The 18619-nt window shown below is 33.2% G+C and overlaps 1 protein-coding gene across 1 annotated transcript; it reads left to right on the forward strand.

Moving 5' to 3' along the window:
- Positions 1–3230: 3230 nt before the first annotated feature.
- LOC114406854 (mitochondrial Rho GTPase 2-like) lies at positions 3231–12111 on the forward strand. The gene is made up of 14 exons (XM_028369684.1): positions 3231–3512; positions 3755–3887; positions 3991–4140; positions 5123–5299; positions 5416–5667; positions 6723–6791; positions 6937–6992; positions 9551–9632; positions 9705–9916; positions 10052–10121; positions 10318–10430; positions 11148–11298; positions 11394–11580; positions 11717–12111. The coding sequence occupies exons 1-14, from the start codon at positions 3304–3306 to the stop codon at positions 11788–11790; spliced, it is 1935 nt and encodes a 644-aa protein (XP_028225485.1). The 5' UTR covers positions 3231–3303; the 3' UTR covers positions 11791–12111.
- The last annotated feature ends 6508 nt before the right edge of the window (positions 12112–18619 follow it).

The raw sequence follows: 18619 nt of genomic DNA on the forward strand, positions 1-18619 counted from the left end.
ATCAGTTATTTATTATAATTTCCTATCTCTCCCAGGTATATACGTACACCAAAAAAGTGTCCAAAAGAATCACTTTCCATTCTTATAACACTTCACCTGGTTAGCAATTTTTTTATTTGTTTTGGGTATAATTTCCCTTTTCTTTCACCCAACAAGACATAAAAGTGATTACAGGTGGGTGAGCTCGAGGGATATGATGGATTGATGATGCTGACATGTGGGGGCTCGTGCTTCTGATACAAACTAGCATACAATACCCCTACTCCATTCCTTATTCAAATAAAGTAAATGCTTGATTAAGAACAAAGGTCAAGCTTAATTTTTTGTTGTTTATTCATTTCTAACTTATTTAATGTGCAGGATTTGTGTGAAGCAGGTTATCAATGCGATTAATGAGCAATTGAGAACAAACCAGAAGAATATACAAAGTAGTAATTTTTTTAATAACTTTCATTATTCATAATGTATTTAATGCAGATTATGGTTGGTGAAGCAGGGTTCTTATTTTTTGGTCAAGTATGTTGAGAAAAATCAGAAACCGAGCTAACTATATTACAGATATCCAAACTCAAGTGATTTAGGTCACCAAAACTCTCATCTCTGATGAGTTTAAAATTCAAAACTACATAAAATTAAGCAGTTCTCCCAACCAAACTCTGTAACCAAAACTATAGATAAATAAAAATAATTTAATGACAGGAATTTGGTCTAGTAAAAGAGGCTACTTTTGGTCCAGTAAAAGAGGCTACTTCTCCACAATGTGCCGAATCAAGGTGAAATTTTCAATAGAAAAAGTATCGACATTTAGTGTTTAATCTGTCTCGAAAACAATTATCATGAAAAAGAATACCTGTGAGAAATAAAAACATAAAAGAACTGAAAGATTATGTTACACATGGTTAATGGGAGATGCTCTTCATCCACACTGCTGGTTCGAAAATCAATTAAAACAGCGGTGTTTGCTTTGGCTTTTAAGAGACCCAAATATATCTTAAAATTAAAGTGGTTAAAAGTAAGAGTGGATCGGGGAGGGAGGCAAACACAAAAAATAAAATACATTCAATAACTTTTTTTTCTTCCAAATAAATACATCCAATAATTATATATTATTAATTTTTATTCAAAATATTTATAATTTGATGTTTCAATACGCTAAATTACATTAATAGTCTATTAAAGCACATTACATTTTATCAAAAAAAAAAAAAAACACGCGTAACGTCTTTCTTCTATGTCGCAAAAAGAATTATTCTAAAAAAATATGTTGCAAGATAATCATTAATTACTACTTTCAACAATATAAATTTTCTTTTCAATGTATAGTAATAAGTATTCAATAAAAAAAATTATCTTTCATCTTATTCCAAAATGTAATCTTATTACTAAGACATTAAGTTAAAAAAAAAAATTATTGCATGCGGTCTAACAATCTTCAATCAATCCAATGATACTTGTGTATATGAGATTTGAAAAATAAAAACTCATCCAATTGCAAAAAAAAAATAGAGTTTAACAATTAGATATTAAGAAAGAAAAAAACTCACGATAACTAAAATTTAATAAAATTTCTTAAAGAGGATAAAAGTTCTATTAATTTTATAATTTAAAAAGTTAGGAGATAAAAATATCATATAATAACTAAAATTTGATCAAATATAATAATGAGATATGGTTTTCTAAAAAATATTACTATTTATTTATAATTTAAAAAATAAATTTAAGAGAAAAAATCTATTTGCATAATAATTTGAATTTTGAAAATAGGTAAATAATCAAATTCGTCTTAGAAAGTAGATCTTGAAAGATAAAGAATTTGAATTTAATCCTTGAATATGTTAAAAATGTGACAAATTAGTCTTGAAGACAATTTAATGATAAATTGATTCTTAAACTTTACACCATAATGTCAAATTGGTCATTAAAAATATAACTTGTTGTCAAATTGATATTTAAATATTACAAATTAACTACAAAATGATCTCACAAATTTAATTTGACAAAAAATGGAGAGGAGGGTGGGAACCCCCTCATGTTGATATTTATATTATTATTTTTATGGTTATTAAACTCTAGTTTAAAATCATAAAACTGTATCATTTTATAAGTTAACACATCCCAATGAGAGCTGAATCATACACATAATCATTTTTTGACACTCGGATCAAACTCGGTAGAATCGAATCAAACTCGGAAGAGTTTGAAGATGATGGAAATGAAGTTGATGGTGATGATATTGGAGATGATTTAATTACAGGATTGATGAACAATTATTTGAATTATTTCTATATTTTTAAAATATTTTTATTTTAGGAACTTATGTTTTGTATTGTATGAATTTATATTTGATTGAGTATGAATTATTTTAAGTTTATTGAATTATTGTTAAAGTTTATTATTTTGATTTATTTTAGGATTAAAATATTTAATTATGATTTTATATATAAGAATATTAATATATTTTTATATTTAATAAACTCATGAGTTTACTTAAAATTGTGAGTTTGATAATCTTAATTATTTTTATTATAAATAATGAAATGTTAATGTATGGATAAATAATTTTCATTGATTAACATCTTAAGGTTATATAAATGTATTCCTTCGTGAGAAAAATAATTAATGAAAATATGAGTTGCTATTTTATTTTCTTCATGGGTTTTCTATAGTTTTGTATGGTGTTTGCTTAGGAGCAACGATAGAGTAGTGATAGAGTAACTTTTAGCACTTTATCAGCGGGGCACACAGAAATGTTGGCTCACTTAACTAATTTTTCATAATTTTCTTAAGCTTTATGATTGATTGTAAAGAAGTATATTGGAGTTTATTTTTAAAAATAGATTTTATATTTATATGAATAATTTTTATATGCAGTTAAAACATAATGATATTGGAGTTTATAATGTTAGTTAAATAATAAAATAGTTAAAAAAATATTGAGGATAGATTATTTGTAAAGAAGTATATTGGAGTTTATTTTTAAAATTAGATTTTATATGAATACTTTTTATATGCAGTTAAAACATAATGATATTGGAGTTTATAATGTTAGTTAAATAATAAAATAGTAAAAAAAAAATATGGAGGATAGAATATAGGTTATTAGGTAAGATATTGCTTTTTCTTGTTAATTTTTATAGGTTAGATACTTTTTTAACCATAATATTGATGAAAGGATACAAGAGAAACTCGCTACTTAATCATTAAATTCCATTTTTATAAACATTGTTGGATCCTTTAATTATTGATGCTTTATTATTATTATTATTATTTCCCGTTCACGTTCTGTTACCTGGCATCGCATCAATGGCGAATCACTCGAGCAGCTTCGGCGGTCGCAGTGGAGTTCGAGTGGTGGTCGCCGGCGACCGCGCAACCGGAAAATCAAGCCTGATAGCCGCCATAGCGACGGAGTCATTCGCCGAGGCGGTTCCGCCGGTCCTTCCGCCTACTCTCCTGCCCCCCGATTTGTACCCCGACGCCGTTCCTCTTACCGTCGTTGACACACCTTCCAGGTCCTCCTCTTTCACTTTTCAAATTCCACAATTAATTTCATTGAAATTTTCTCGAAGCAATCGTTCTTTCACGAAACAATTCATCAATTAAAGTCGCGACCTATGTTTAACTGAATCGCATCTTTTGACTGAACTAAGTTATGCGTTTTTCATATTCTTAATTGTGATGATCGTTGATGGCTAGATTGAAGTGTCTCTGATTATTTATACTCCGAATGAACGCGTGCTTTTGTTCTGTGTAGCTTGGAGAAGCAGAGAAAGCGTAATGAGGAATTGAAAGGAGCTGATGTTGTGGTGTTAACCTATGCTTGCAATGACACCGCGTCATTTTCGCGGTTGAGTTCTTACTGGTTCCCGGAGCTGCAGAAGTTGGAGGTTGGTGGTTTTATGCATTTTTCAATGAGGAATGAAGTGTGAGTGGTAAACAAATAGTCTTTTATTTATGATTGTTATTTTTTTGGGTGGTACACTGATGCAGGTGAAGGTGCCTGTAATTGTGGTTGGTTGCAAGCTGGATCTTAGGGATGAAAGCCAGGAAGTGAGCTTGGAGCGCGTCATGACACAGCTCCTGCAACAGTTCAAGGAAATTGTCACCTGCATTGAATGCTCTGCTGCTACACAATACCAGGTATTTTGCTTTGCTGCGTTGCCGTTATTGTTACTTGGTGATGCTTACCGATGTATGGATGTTGTATCGTGTTTTTAGAAAACAGTGTTATCAATTGTGGATGCGGAAAAATGGCAGAAAGTCAATAATCCAGTATGTCATAAAGCGAATAGTGTTTCTGGCAAATAGCAAAGTTGCATAGTGGTTGAAACATGATGTATATCAGTTATATATGGATAAAAAATAAAGTTGTATGCAAATAAAAAAAGTGAATAAAAATTAGCATAATATTAACTCAAAAAGTTCAATTGGCTGGAGACTTGCCAGAGATTACAAGAGGATGTAGGATGCTTGCCACAACCACAACACCCATAGTGGTCGCAATAGCGGACAGAGTTGTGATCGGGGATCCTTGGAATTTTGCAATGCAATAGCGCTATAGTGATTATTTAACAACATTGTTAGTAAACAAGATCTATCAACCACTGCTATATATAGAGTATTTCAAGGCCATTCATTATGACAATATCTTGCAAGTAAAGTAAGCTTCTAATACTTTTCCCTTATGCCAAAATACAAGCCTATTTTTTTTGGAAGGCAAAGAATATATTTTATTAATATAAAAGGCCCAGATGATGAATCACAAGCTGTGAAACAAACATCAGGCAGAAACAAAATACAAGGCAAAGAGAAACTCTGCAATACAGCAAGAGCTCTTCGCATAGCCAAAATACAAGCCTATGGTTCATTGAAGGCCAAAATGATCATTAATCATCAAATACAATTAGTGAAAAAGATGAAAAAAATAAAATAAACAACAGCTAAATGAGTTCTCATTTCTCCTTTACAAGTAAGTCAAGTGTAAAGTAAGAAATTCATGAATCTATGTAATATCACAGTTGTTTTGGTTTACTTATATAAGGACATACTCTTGATAATATTGTTATTATTATTTGCAAAATGTGAGTGTCTGAAATTTAATATTAATTCTAAAATTTTTTAGGTCCCTGAAGTTTTTTATTTTGCTCAAAAAGCGGTACTTCATCCAGTGGATCCTTTGTATGATCATGAAAGTCAAGCTTTAAAGGATCGATGTGTTAGGGCATTGAGAAGAATATTTGTTCTTTGTGATCGTGACATGGATGAAGCCCTCAATGACACAGAACTAAATGAGTTTCAGGTTTTTGTTGAATTTGGATTTTTTTAAATTTCCTTATTTTATTATTTAATATGCTTTGAATATTTATTGTTTCCAAGTGTGGCCTATTTATTCAAAACGTGTAAATATATCAACAGGTTAGATGCTTTAATGCACCGTTGCAATCCTCTGAAATAGCAGGAGTCAAAACAGTTGTACAGCAGAAAGTACCTGAAGGATTCAACTCACATGGTCTTACTTTTCCAGGATTTATTTATGTCCACAATATGTTCCTCAAAAAAGGGCGTCCAGAGACATTATGGGCTGTTCTAAGAGACTTTGGATATGATAATAATTTGAAACTCATGGATGATTTCCTTCCTATTCCATCTAAGCGTGCTTTGGATCAGGTCATAGATAGCTTCTTTGTTCTATGTTGTCCTCCTGTCTGGTTTAAATAGAAGAGATTAGAGTAGTGATACTACGAATTAACTGTACATTATTCAGTCTTGGTATTAACAATAACAGAAAATGTATGAGATTATTAAATTGGGAAGACTAGAATGTTACGTATAGGTTATACTTGTTTGTTTAGTGTAATTTTAGCTATTCACTAGTAGGTTTGCAAATATTAGCCGTGAACAACCTATGTCTCTGGGATTGGTGATTTGCAGAAGTCAAGTTTGGATTTTATACCTGTTATGAAAAATGACTCTTAGATGTCAAGATGTCGTTATTTTCCAAATCTTTCCTTATCTGCTGCCTGCTGGCATTCGTCTTGTACAAATATGGCAATTTGTAGCTTTGGATTGTAATTATTTTATTGTTCTAGATGATATAGCATTCTCCCTCTGTTTCTTCATATTTGTTTTTTTCAGGTTATAGTGCACATATTAAGAAATATAATTAATATTCTCATTTGTACTAAAATTGCTTTTAATTTCCTAACTATGCCTTTTGTCTCTTTTATTTGTTATCTCTCTTATTAATTAATTTCTCTCTCATATATTACTCATATTCCTTCTACCATTGCTTCTCTCTTTTTTAATAGGTGTGTAAAATAATTAAGGAAAGGTAAATATGAGGGTATAATTGAGAAAATAGTAATTAATGTTTTGTTGAACTTTTAAAATTAAAGAATAAGTAAATAGAAACCAAAATTTTCTTCTACGAGGACAACAAAAACAGAACAGAGGGAATGCTTTTATTTCTTGTTGCTTGATATTGAGATGGAGAGAGAGATGCTAATATTTTGTGGTATTGACTTTATGATGCATGTTTGTTGAGTCAAATGGTTTTCAAAGAAGCACAATACAGTATAACAGCATGCATTTTTTCCAAAATACTGCACTTCCCAACATTTTAGGTCATCAAGTCATTTCTAATTGTGGTGAAGTTATTTTAAATTTCCTGTTAAACTTTCAAATGATATGAAGTATTTACTTTTGTATGCATAATCTTACAGAGTGTGGAGCTGACAGGTGAAGCTGTAGAGTTTCTAAATGGTATCTTTCGACTGTTAGATACAGATAAAGTATGTAGTAATATTTTCATCATCACTTCCTTGACCTCTATTATTCACTTTAACCTCCTACTTCTGTGTGTTCTTTTTAGGTGGTATTCCATATCTAATATACTTTTTTTTCCTATTCACTTCTTTGAACCTTGATACTCTCTAGGATCGAGCCCTACAACCTGCTGAAGTTGATAAGTTATTTTGCACTGCACCAGAAAGGTGAATTTGCTACCTCTCTCTGCCTAAACTTTCCACGTATTGAAAAATAAAAAGGTGAACTCATCTTTTGATTGTCCTTTATATAACCAGTATCTCATTAGTTGCATAACTAAATTACTTTTTCATATTGAGGATGTAGAACTCTAGAATTGGTTGACTGTCTCTAAAACTTTTAATATAAGTTGTAGATTCAACAAAACTGAGTAATCATTGCAAAGAGAAGAAAACATCCTGTATAACATAGTTCTTATGCTCACTGAGAATTAATAGACCTTTTTCCTGTAAAGTGTTCAGTTTAAGTCATAAATGTCTTGCCTCTTAAAAGCCTTAGCCCTTTATAGTTGTTGGTTGGAGATTTTGTGCAATTCTGTGATGATGTTGTGATTGATGTTGTATTGTTGTTTTTATACTTATATCATGATTTCTCTAAGAGAGACTGAAAGGAATTAAACTTACTTTACAAGGGAAAAAGAAGGGGCAACCTATAAAGTATAAACTGCAGTAGTTGTTTGATTGGGTATTAGTGCTAGTGAGTCATATTCTTTTTGGAATTCAGTTGAGTTCTTTGGCAGTCATAATTTTTTACAACTGTAGTTGGTAGTGCTAATTGCACTACAACGGAAATTTATTTTTGGTTTCTGGGCTCTATAGTTTTTTAGTAGCCCTGTTATGTAGGGATTTTGGCTTTTTTTTCCCTTTCTTTTAATCCAGCTCTTTTGGACTTTTGTAGCTTCTTCTTTTTTTTTTTGCCTTTTTTTTTTAATTGATTGCGAGTAGATTGTCACTGTATTTTAGATTAGTTTATTTTAAGGAAATAACCCTTTTATTTTCACAGCTTCGAGAGAGAGTTTTTGAAAGAAAAAAAGCAATTATTTTCCTGAAAGAAAATCTTAACCCATCATACCATTGCTACAAATGCCATTGTCATTTTGCTTACTGCTTGTGCTTGAAAATCTTTTTGGTCTTACTGTTGGGGAATAGATAGTTTCAATTACTAGAGAGTAGAGAAATTGGAGCCTACAAAAATGTGTTGTGATTCTTATTCTTGTATGTTGTGATTCCACAAAACCAGTTAGTTTGAGGTTTTTCTTTTGGTGGGGGCTTGGCTGAGCATTGTTCTTGTTAATTTTTTATGCAGCCATATTTTTTTAAACTGAAACCACTTATGCTACTTTAATTCTATATCTTAGATTCCAGATGGTTAGTACACTATTAAATATTGATAGATATACCCATCAAGTATTTTATTTGCATATTGTGTTCTATCTCTAAATACATTTGCTTTTGAGCCAGTTTTTTGCTCTCTTTTTGAGAAAAGAATGAGTAAGAATTTTTATTTAGTATTTTTTTTTATAGAACATGCTCTTGCTGGATTATTTTATACTGCCTTTACCAGATTTATCTGTAATTCAGTATAAACCAATTTTTGTATATCAAGAAGCTTAGAAATCTAATTAGGGTCCTGTTTGGAATAACTTTTCCATAAGCACTTGTAGGAGAAGAAAATAAGAAGGTAAATTGTATTGAGCTTGATAGAGCACCAATTGATAAAAGTTATAAAATATAAATGTTGAACACTGAAATCACTCACAATACAGCAATACACTTGCTGTGCCAGAGATGGAAGTCTCTTATTACACAAATACAACAATACAATTGGTGTCCCAGAGACAAATGTCTACTACAGAGAGTTTTCTCTGTCCTCAAATTACTAATAAATTCACAGTACTAATTACACAACATACTATCAGATATATACTCCTAATACATAACTACTGACAGCTATTTTCTACACATAACTACCACTCTGCAATTTCTAATGCAAAACTGTTATCTAAAACAGTTATCTAAGTTTCTAATGCAGAACTGATTTCTAAAATGTTATTTTGTACACATAACTGTCATAACTTTCTGTCTGCCCCTAACTCAGTTTCCATTAGAGCTTCTCCCATAAGCTAAAATCAACTTATGCATCTTAGCTTTTTGGAGAAATTAGATGAGCAAAACTTCTATAAAACTTAAGCGCATAAGTTGAGTTTAGCTTATGGGAAAAGCTCAATTCATTTTATCGTATTTTCTTCTTCTATAAATGCTTAAGGAAAAGTTTATCTAAATAGGGCCTAGGGTTGATTGGTACAATTAGTATATTGAATACATCACTAACAAAATTCAGGATATGGGAAGGCAATTCAGGAGATTCTATGTTAGAAGGATTATTTTTACTGTCCTTGCCAAAGTCTATGTTTGTGCAGCATGAAGCATCTAATTATTTTACTGCATAATAAGAGCTCAGAACACAACCTTTTTTCATAATCCTATGCAGAAAGAATGCTATCTATGTAAACATTACTATTTTACAATTTTTCAGCTGAAGCATATCTGATAGTATTAGTAGTATTGATTTTAATTTTATCTATTGTTCAAATGTGGTATGTTCTTTGTATATTATTCACTTTGTTTCCTTCTTTTTCAATTGTGATAATCTTGAAATGATTTATAGTTAGTTTTTCCACTTGATGTCGTCCATCTTAGGTTTGGTACATGGTTGTGAATTGCAGTCCATGGGATGATGCTCTATACAAGGATGCTGCCGAGAGAACTGACATGGGTTACATATCTCTTAATGGATTCCTGGCACAGGTGGGGTTAACATATGCTGTTTTTTTTCTTCAGAATGAGTTATTAATGTATCTCTTAAATTGTATGATGCAGTGGGCCCTTATGACATTACTTGATCCACCATGTAGCCTGGCTAATTTGATTTACATTGGATATAGTGGTAATCCTGCTGCTGCTCTTCGTGTTACTCGTAGAAGAGCAGTAGATCGCAAGAAGCAAGCAACAGAAAGGAATGTGTTCCAATGCTATGTTTTTGGTTCTAAAAATGCTGGGAAGTCTGCTCTGTTGGATTCATCATTGGGAAGGTGTGCTTCTGAACCAATCTCCATAGTCTTTGTCTTTAAATATATTTTGATCTATCAGTAAGTGTATTTCATCCTCTCCTACTGTTTATATCTGTTTGGCTTCAAAGAAACAATTAACTCCTATATTTTTCACAGGCCTTTCTCAAACAATTATACTCCAACAACAGTTGAGAGGTTTGCAGCAAATTCCATTGAATTAATAGGGGTGAGTATCATGATTGGAAAGCATTACTATTATTTAAATAATTTTGAAAAATGATATTGTCTTTCTCTCATGATTTGCCTCAATTTAATATGCTCTATTACTAGTAAATATGGGAGTCACATAGATGTTGTGGAGGAAATTGGGTACAATATGCAGTCTTTATACTCATGATGCTGGTGTTTGCTGCTACTTATAGGGAACCAGAAAAACTCTTGTGTTGCGGGAGATACCAGAGAGTGAAATATCAAATGTTTTGTCCAATAAGGATTATTTGGCAGCATGCGATGTAGCTGTTTTTGTGTATGACAGGTATGGTGCAAAATGTTTTGCAATATGCTTTGCTACATTTAAACTGTTGGAATGGTGTTTTGCATTCTTGCTTTGCTGTAACCTGCATATTTATGGGTAGTCAATAAAAATAATGTATTGAAGAGATGTTTGTAAGGAAAAGTAACAGAATTTTCTGAGAGTTATGCTGGGATCATGGAGAGTGGAATATAGAGATGATGAGTGGGATGGTTGAAGAGAGAAAAGAGAGGTGCATGAGTGAGACCAAGATGGCTTATATGTGTTAGATTTCATCTTAAAACCAATTGGAATTAAGTGAAGTTGCCCAACAGATATATAAGTTGTGCCCTGAGAAATGAGGCAGGCAATGTGGGACTTCTCAACAATATGGGCATGGCTTTAATTGAAAATTTTCATCTGAGGCGATTTGTACACATGCTATATTTAAAGCAGGAACCAAAAGCTTTTGCATCATTGTATGTACTTGTTTTTAGGCAAGGCTGTTGTCTCTAGCAAATTCATGTTATATTATAAAAAAGTGATTCTTAGATGCTTGTATTAGTATCACCATACCAGATTTTGAGGCTCTACTACATGTCCATCCTGTCAAGACCTTGTGTGGAATAAATTTTCCTTAATTGAAATAATCTAGTTTAATTCGTAGTTATGTATTTGGTTATTTATTTTTGGCATTTTGCTCCTGTAACTTAGTTTTGCTTTTTTCTCTTTGTTTTCCAGCTCAGATGAACATTCATGGAAGAAATCCAGAGATTTGCTTGAGAAGGTTGCTCAACAAGGAGATCTAACTGGTTATAGAGTTCCTTGTCTCCTTATTGCTGCTAAGGATGATTTAACTCCATATCCAAGGGCATTACAAGATTCAGTTAAGGTATTCAATATCAACTCAGCGTTGCGACATCATTGAATATATTTTATTGTTATGCATAATTTCATAGTTAAACCTGCTATTTAATTTTGTTATAGGTTACTCAGGAATTGGGAATAGAGGCACCTATTCATGTAAGTATGAAATTAGGCGATTCAAGTAACGTGTACCATAAGATTGTCAATGCTGCAGAGCACCCTCATTTAAGCATTCCAGAAACTGAGATTGGGAGGAAAAGAAAGCAATGTCATCGGCTTCTTCAGCACTCTCTTGTTTTTGCCTCAGGTGTGTTTCTCTTAGCGACCTCGCACCAGAACTTGATGCGTGATGCATGATGCATAAACCACAAATTTGAAAAAATATCCGTTTTTGTCTTGTTCAAGTGTTGATTTTGAAATAGCTGTCTGTTTTGAATTTACAGTTGGAACTGCTATGGCAGTTGTTGGTTTGGCAGCATGTCGTGCATATGCAGTTAGAAAGAATTCCTCTGGTTAGTCATCAAGAAACTTTATACTGACAGAGCCGACTTAAATTAACTGTTGGATTCGTGTTCAGTATTGGGCACACTAATCTCACTTGTAACTTTAAGTTAGAATATATTTTTTGTACAGTGTTACTAATTTCATTTATCTTTATTGCTATAACGGCTTTTTATATAGCTACAAAAATATGATTGTGGTCCGTGTCTGTTTTCAAATTGATTTTCATTTAGTATATTTCAAGGTTAAATTACATTGATTTGATGTAATTACACTGATGTCTCTTATGGAGTTTCTTTGGAATTAAATATTTCAGGTACTTGTTTGATTTGTAAAATATAAAATAATTTAATCTTGAAACCTTTTCAGTCATGTACAGATGAAATTCGGTCAAAAATTGTACTCCTAAGATTTAATTTATTTTTAGTTGTTTGGGTTGACATTTTTGCTTTTATTACTTGTCATTTAACCTATTTTTAATAAAGGTAATAAATTAATAATATAGAATTTTAGTTCATTTTAATGTATTTTACATGTATGATCTTTGTATATACGGGACTATGGGAGTCTTTGATCAATCCTAATTCCTAAATGAAAAGGGTGATAAGGTGTTTGATTATCTGATAAGGAGATGATGACTTCGTATGGTAGTTAGTTAAGGGATTCTCTTTTTGTGGGTCATATATGGCATATGGGGGAATTTGGCCTATTGGGCTGATTCGGATATAGGCTGGACTGAAGTCAGGAACAAATTCAAATTTCATTTTTTTATAATGAAAGAGTTAATTTTAATATTAAAAAAATTAACTTAATTTTTATTATTTCAAACACAATCTCAATTTTGGAAATTATAGTTACTTCCTTTTACGTGTTATTTTCACTTGTACGAAGCTAATCAGGAAATGCATGTGCAGTAATTTTTATATGTTGATAAAATATCTGAAAAAATGGATAATCTATAAGGTTGATGCTCGCATGTGGGTTGTACCATTTATTTAGTAGGATAATCGTGTTTGATTATACACTGCAAGTGAGATTTATTTGCAAGTAGGGGTGAGAATAGGTCAGACAGACCTACAGGGACTTATGACGTAGGCCTACATAAAGTCTGGTATGGACTTACCTATTTGATAAAAAGATTAGACTCGGGCATTTTTAAAAGCCTATTAAATTAAATAGACCAGACTTAGGCTTATTAAAAAGTCTTATAAGTCTGAAAGACACTTATATATATGTATATATACTTATATTATTTTTTTGGATACCAATATATATGTGTCATTGCATTGAACAGAATACACACTATAATTAATATTTTTTTTGAACTAGCAGACTTTGATTTTGATTACACACTATTGCTCCATAACTTTCATTCTTATAATCAAGTAAGACTTTAATTACAATTTAAGTAGTGTGAGTCATGTGCTGATTTTTTTACTAGTTGTAAGAGATTCAGTTCATTCCCTTTATATTCCTCTATATTTTTATTGGCTTATTTTCCTATTCCTTCTGACGTTTCCTTCCCCTAGTACGCTTCTCACTATTGAAGTAAAATAGAATTCGTATCCTTTTCACTTCAAGCTTTCATAGAGGTAAAACTTCAAAATCTTGTCTTTTTTTCTTTCATCTTCTTATTCCTTTAACAAGTTTCATTATGATTCTTGATTTAGGCCTGTTCACGTTGGTTTTTTGTTACTTGGTGATATATGATTTCTATCAATATTTTTTTGCATGTCACTGTAACTATTATATTTAGATAGCTTTTTCATTACAGAGGTAATGCAGTTTTGGGACATCAATATGCAAACCCTGATGTTGAGGATTCTATTTGGATGTGGGTCTTCCAATATACAAACCCTGATTTTCATAAGGTTACAATGACTCATGCATAAGATTACAATGACTCATGCCTTCAAATTCAAATAACCCTTTTATGATTATAGGTGTTGGTGTTAGATACTCTAACGAAAAGATGAGGGAAATAATTGCAACTGCCATCATGGTTCATGAATGAGGTTCTCTTTTGTAATAGTTAATATGTTGTCTTGGATTATTTTATATCATCTGTTAATTTTTGTTTATATTATTAATATATGACAAAATTGCAAAATTGGTTCCCCACTTTATCTTCAGTTTTGGATTTGGTCCCCCAGTTTTTTAATTCACGAATTTGGTCTCCCTATTTTGTAAAATCATGTCTCGGCCACAATTGGACGTTGACTGTTAGCAAGTGATATTGACTGCCACGTGTCACGTTCTTATTGGATGATGACTGTCACGTGTCATATTCTGACTGAATGTTAATTCCATGCAAGATGAAATGCATTGTTATTTTCATTGACCAATTAGAATATGACACGTGACAGTGATCATCCAATAAGATCATGACACGTGGCCGTCAACATTCATTTGTAAAAGTCAACGTCCAATTGTGACATGGGGACCAACATTGCACGATTTTACAAAATAGGATGACCAAATTCGTGAGATAAAAAACTCGGGAACCAAATCCGAAATTGGAGATAAAATGGGGAACCAATTTTATAATTTTGCCTTGTTTAGCCTATTATAGAAGGTGCGTTATTTTTTTTTTTGGTAAAAACAACTATAAAAGAAATATTAAAGGTTTAATGTGAAGAAGCCTTTTAAAAAGGCTATGAGGTCAAGCTAGGCTTTTAAGAAGGTCGGGTCGAGTCAAAATAAAAGCCTTTGTACAGGGCAGACTCAGGCCTAAAAAATTCATCAGGTTCAGGTCTTTTAAAGTCTAACCTGGTCTATTCTCACCCCTATCTGTAAGTGAGATTTATTTTTAACCAAGTGAATAAGAGAACACTCGTGATCTTTGATCTAGAAAAAAAAAAAAAGGAATACATCGATTGAATGAAGGAGATGAACATGAAAGACGGTCTCCAACAAGTAGGCAATTCCTTTTAACGTCCCCCCTTCTCTCACAAATATATGAAATGTGTTATTATAAAGAGTCTGCCTTTTTTTTGTTTTCTTCTTAAATGAATGAATACATTCCAGTTCTAATAGAGATTATATCTCTACCATTTTGGCAAGGAGCATAACAAAATAATTAATAGCTTGATCTTCATCAGGTTTTAACTCCACACCTTGTAAATCTAAGATGATTTGGTTAAAATTATCAAAGTGGTCTCTTACTTGCATGATTTACATCATTTCAAGGTGTATAAACGTTGCTTCTAGTATAACCGAATAGTTAGGGATTTCTTATGGAATTTTCTATCCATCTTCTATAATATCATAGCAATTGTTTAAAATCTTTTTCTTCTCCTTTTTTCATACTCGTAGGCAGTTTATCTTCTCGTATATCGCTGTTGCACATCATTAATGAACTAGAACTGCCCTCATCTTAATTTTCCATTGAATGAAATCATTCAATCGATTGAATTTCTCAATATCTAATTTATACAAAGACATCGTGAGCAACAACAAAATCAACCTTAATAACTACGGCTCTTATGCTAATTGTTATGGTGTAAACAAAAAATAAAAGCGGAAAGAAAGGAAACACAGACTTTACGTGGTTTGGTCAATGTGACCTACCCTCATATTTCTAATAAACTAAAAATAAGTGTAACTTTTTCTATATAAGTTCATAGGTAAGTTTCACGTGTGATTGGACCTTGTCCTATGACAGCATACATGCTATATATCACCATACCAACACAATTACACTACCAAAAGTGAAATACGAATGATCAATGTGAAGAAAATTTGTAAAAGATGGGAAGAGAACTGGACAATGGGGTGTGAGTGTGATGTAAAAAGTTAGCATGAGGAGATCTAAAATGTTCTACGTGTCGCAACTCAAAATTCTTCTGCCCCCTTAACGTGACTGTTATGGTGTGTTACCCGTGCGATATGTACTACAAGGACACGAATTTCTTGCCAAAGTTCCTATTCCTTAGCAAGTGTCTTTTGGCCTCTTCTTTCATTCCCAATTCCCAAATCTCATTGGTTCCTGAGCACAACACACTCTGGGGGAGAATAATAATGCATTGCTATATACTATAGTATATACACTTATCCCCCACCAATTATTTAACAAATTGCAACTTGCTAGTGACTTCAATCATTATATGTTTTTAACTTCATACATATGACATGATGGACACAAAGGCTTGGCAGCAAGGACTATAGCTAGCTCCCTTGCCTATTTTGTTAATGGAGGTGCAAGAGAAAGACAACATAAACTCAAAATTTAGCAACAAGATGGCATGGAAATCTTCACAAGCCATGCAGGGTTTCGACACGTAACTTATCCTAGAAGTACTGGTAGGTACCAGCACCCTGATCGATTTGAATGAGGTTTTTGTGCACTATGTCCTCTATTGCGTTATAGTACATTCTTTTTCAAAGTGTATGGTCCCCAACCGAATAATATTCCTCTGGGATTCAAAGTTTATTATCATTTCCATTCAAAGGGCACTTTTCTAGGGCAAAAAGAGAACGAATCAGACGATTAACGTCCATTTTAAGAGGAGGGTACCCTGTTGGATAGAGCAAGTGAACAGTATTCAACCATTCTTTTCTGTGTTATATTTTAGAAAAACAACAAGTCTAGTACTTTAATTATCATTGTTCACCATGTAACATTGTTGCTTATAATGCGAGTTATTGAATTCAAATTTCAATTTTGATTGAAAAATTATATGATCACACTCAAAGTACGAGAGAAAAATTTTGTTCTGAATTTTGAAATGTTTAAAAGGAATACAAGTAGCAAAGTGCTTATTGACGTCAATTCGTTGGGCTATATAAGCCCATCACGCTCAGGCTTGAATGAGGAATCAGAGCCCAAAAATTATTAAAAAAATAAATAAGAGACGAAGATATCTTTAAATTCTACCGTGCACAAGTGTGTTAGGCCGTGGGATCTGTGATTAAAAAAATAGATGAACTCAATTTAAGGCCTTACAGTGGGGTAATGTTGCTAATTATCCTTTTGTTTTGTTTTTTTATTTAAATAATAACACCTATCTAGATTTAACAAATAAAAAAGATATATCTTTTGTATTCTCTTCTTAAAAAAAAAAAACAGAGAGAGAAACATTGTGCTGCTAAAAAAGAAAATGATACGAGACTAAGTGAAGATAATGGGGATTGAAGAGGAAATTGCAGAATTCAGATAAGTTTTCTCATGCCCTTTATTACTGAAATCACTATATTTATAGAGTTACAAAGCTTTATCTTACTCTAATCTGTTATAACAGAATTGCAAATTCAAATTGATATCAGAATTGCAAAATTGGAAATAACAAACTAAGCACATGATGGAATTGCTATAACGAAATCAGGGCAGAGTAGTGGAGCTTTGTTGGAGGCGCCTTCTTTACACAAAGTCTTTCAAGGTAAATGGGCCTGTTCACTTCCCTCTTTGGTTTGTGACTGATATCGCTGGCTTTAGTCATTGGGTCTGTTATCTGGGTATTGCTATCAACACCCCCTTCTCTGAAAACAACCTTGCCCCCAAGGTTGTAAGAAACACGCAAGTCATCCTAGGATTTTCAGGAGGTGTCTTCTGGCACTAGACCATCCCACTGCATGAGAACCTTTTGAATTAAGGCAGAAGAAGTGTTATCCCACTTCCAATCCAAAATGGATAACGGAGAGACAAGAGGGTTATGGTTGTCTGCGATGGGTGGTAGCATTGCTGATGTGGTTGGTAATGGTCCTTGATGAGGCTTCAAGAAGGAAACATGAAAAATCGGGTGAAGGCGAGATAAAAAAGGCAACTGAAGTTTGTAAGCCATAGGTCCCACATGTTCCTGCACCTGGAAGGGACCATAGAAGTGCTTGGAAAGCTTGGTGTACTTGGAAGCCAGCGATGTCTGGCGGTAGGGACGAAGGCGGACATAGACCCAATCATCAACGACATACTGTACATCTCGGCAGTGCTTGTCAGCTGCAGTTTTCGTGGCCTCCTGGGCTTTGCGTAATCTGCGTTGCAAAGTCGTGTGCAGCTCGGTCCTGGTTGTCGGCATATGATCAACAACATCAATGGGAGAAGTTCCCTATAAGTACCGTGTTATCGTGGGTGGTGGTTTTCCGTAAACCACTTCGAAAGGCGAAACACCTGTGCTCGAATGTATGGTTGTGTTGTAGGATCATTCGGCGAGGGACAAGAATCGAAACCAATCGGAAGGACGGTGATGAACGTATGAGCGCATGTATTGTTCCAAAATCCAGTTGAGGACTTCGATTTGACCGCCCGTTTGTGGATGATAAGTCGTGCTCATTCAGAGCTTTGTGCCACTTAAACAAAATAGTTCATGCCAGAAACTGCTGATAAAAATGGAATCTCTGTCGAAAACTAGACTTCATGGAAAACCATGAAGTTTGCAAACCATATCAAGGAAAAGTTGAGCGACCTTATACGCGAAATGTTGTGTTGGAAGAGCGCCGAAGTGAGCTGCTTTTGAAAATCTATCGACAACCACCAAAATCGCGGTAAACACGTGAGACGAAGGGAGTCCTATAATGAAATCCAAGGACAAATCTTCCTACATGTTGGACGGTATTGGCAGAGGGTGAAGTAGTCTAGCAATCTTCTTGGTTTCATATTTCGTCTGCTGGCATGTGAGGCACCACGAAACATAACGACGAACATCGACATGAATATGAGGCCAATCGAAGTTCTGGCGTAGGCGATTAAGAGTCTTTGAGATGCTGGTGTGGCCCCCGAGAGGAGATGAATGAAATTCTTCTAAGAGTATGTCAGTGAAAGGTGTAGGAAATGGAAGCCAAATGTGGCCCTGGCGAATAATGAAATCCTTATGCAAGGAAAGGTCAGGATGGGAGGCCGGGCTAGAGTGGAT

The sequence above is a fragment of the Glycine soja genome, chromosome 3 (genome assembly GCF_004193775.1).
Source record: "Glycine soja cultivar W05 chromosome 3, ASM419377v2, whole genome shotgun sequence".
NCBI lineage: Eukaryota > Viridiplantae > Streptophyta > Magnoliopsida > Fabales > Fabaceae > Glycine > Glycine soja.

Bases quoted from the DNA above. Each gene is read 5' to 3' on its own strand.
- LOC114406854 (XM_028369684.1), top strand. From the start codon at position 3,304: ATGGCGAATCACTCGAGCAGCTTCGGCGGTCGCAGTGGAGTTCGAGTG. The intron at 3,513-3,754 runs GTCCTCCTCTTT...TGTTCTGTGTAG, and splicing joins GTCGTTGACACACCTTCCAG to CTTGGAGAAGCAGAGAAAGC. The intron at 6,792-6,936 runs GTATGTAGTAAT...GATACTCTCTAG, and splicing joins GACTGTTAGATACAGATAAA to GATCGAGCCCTACAACCTGC.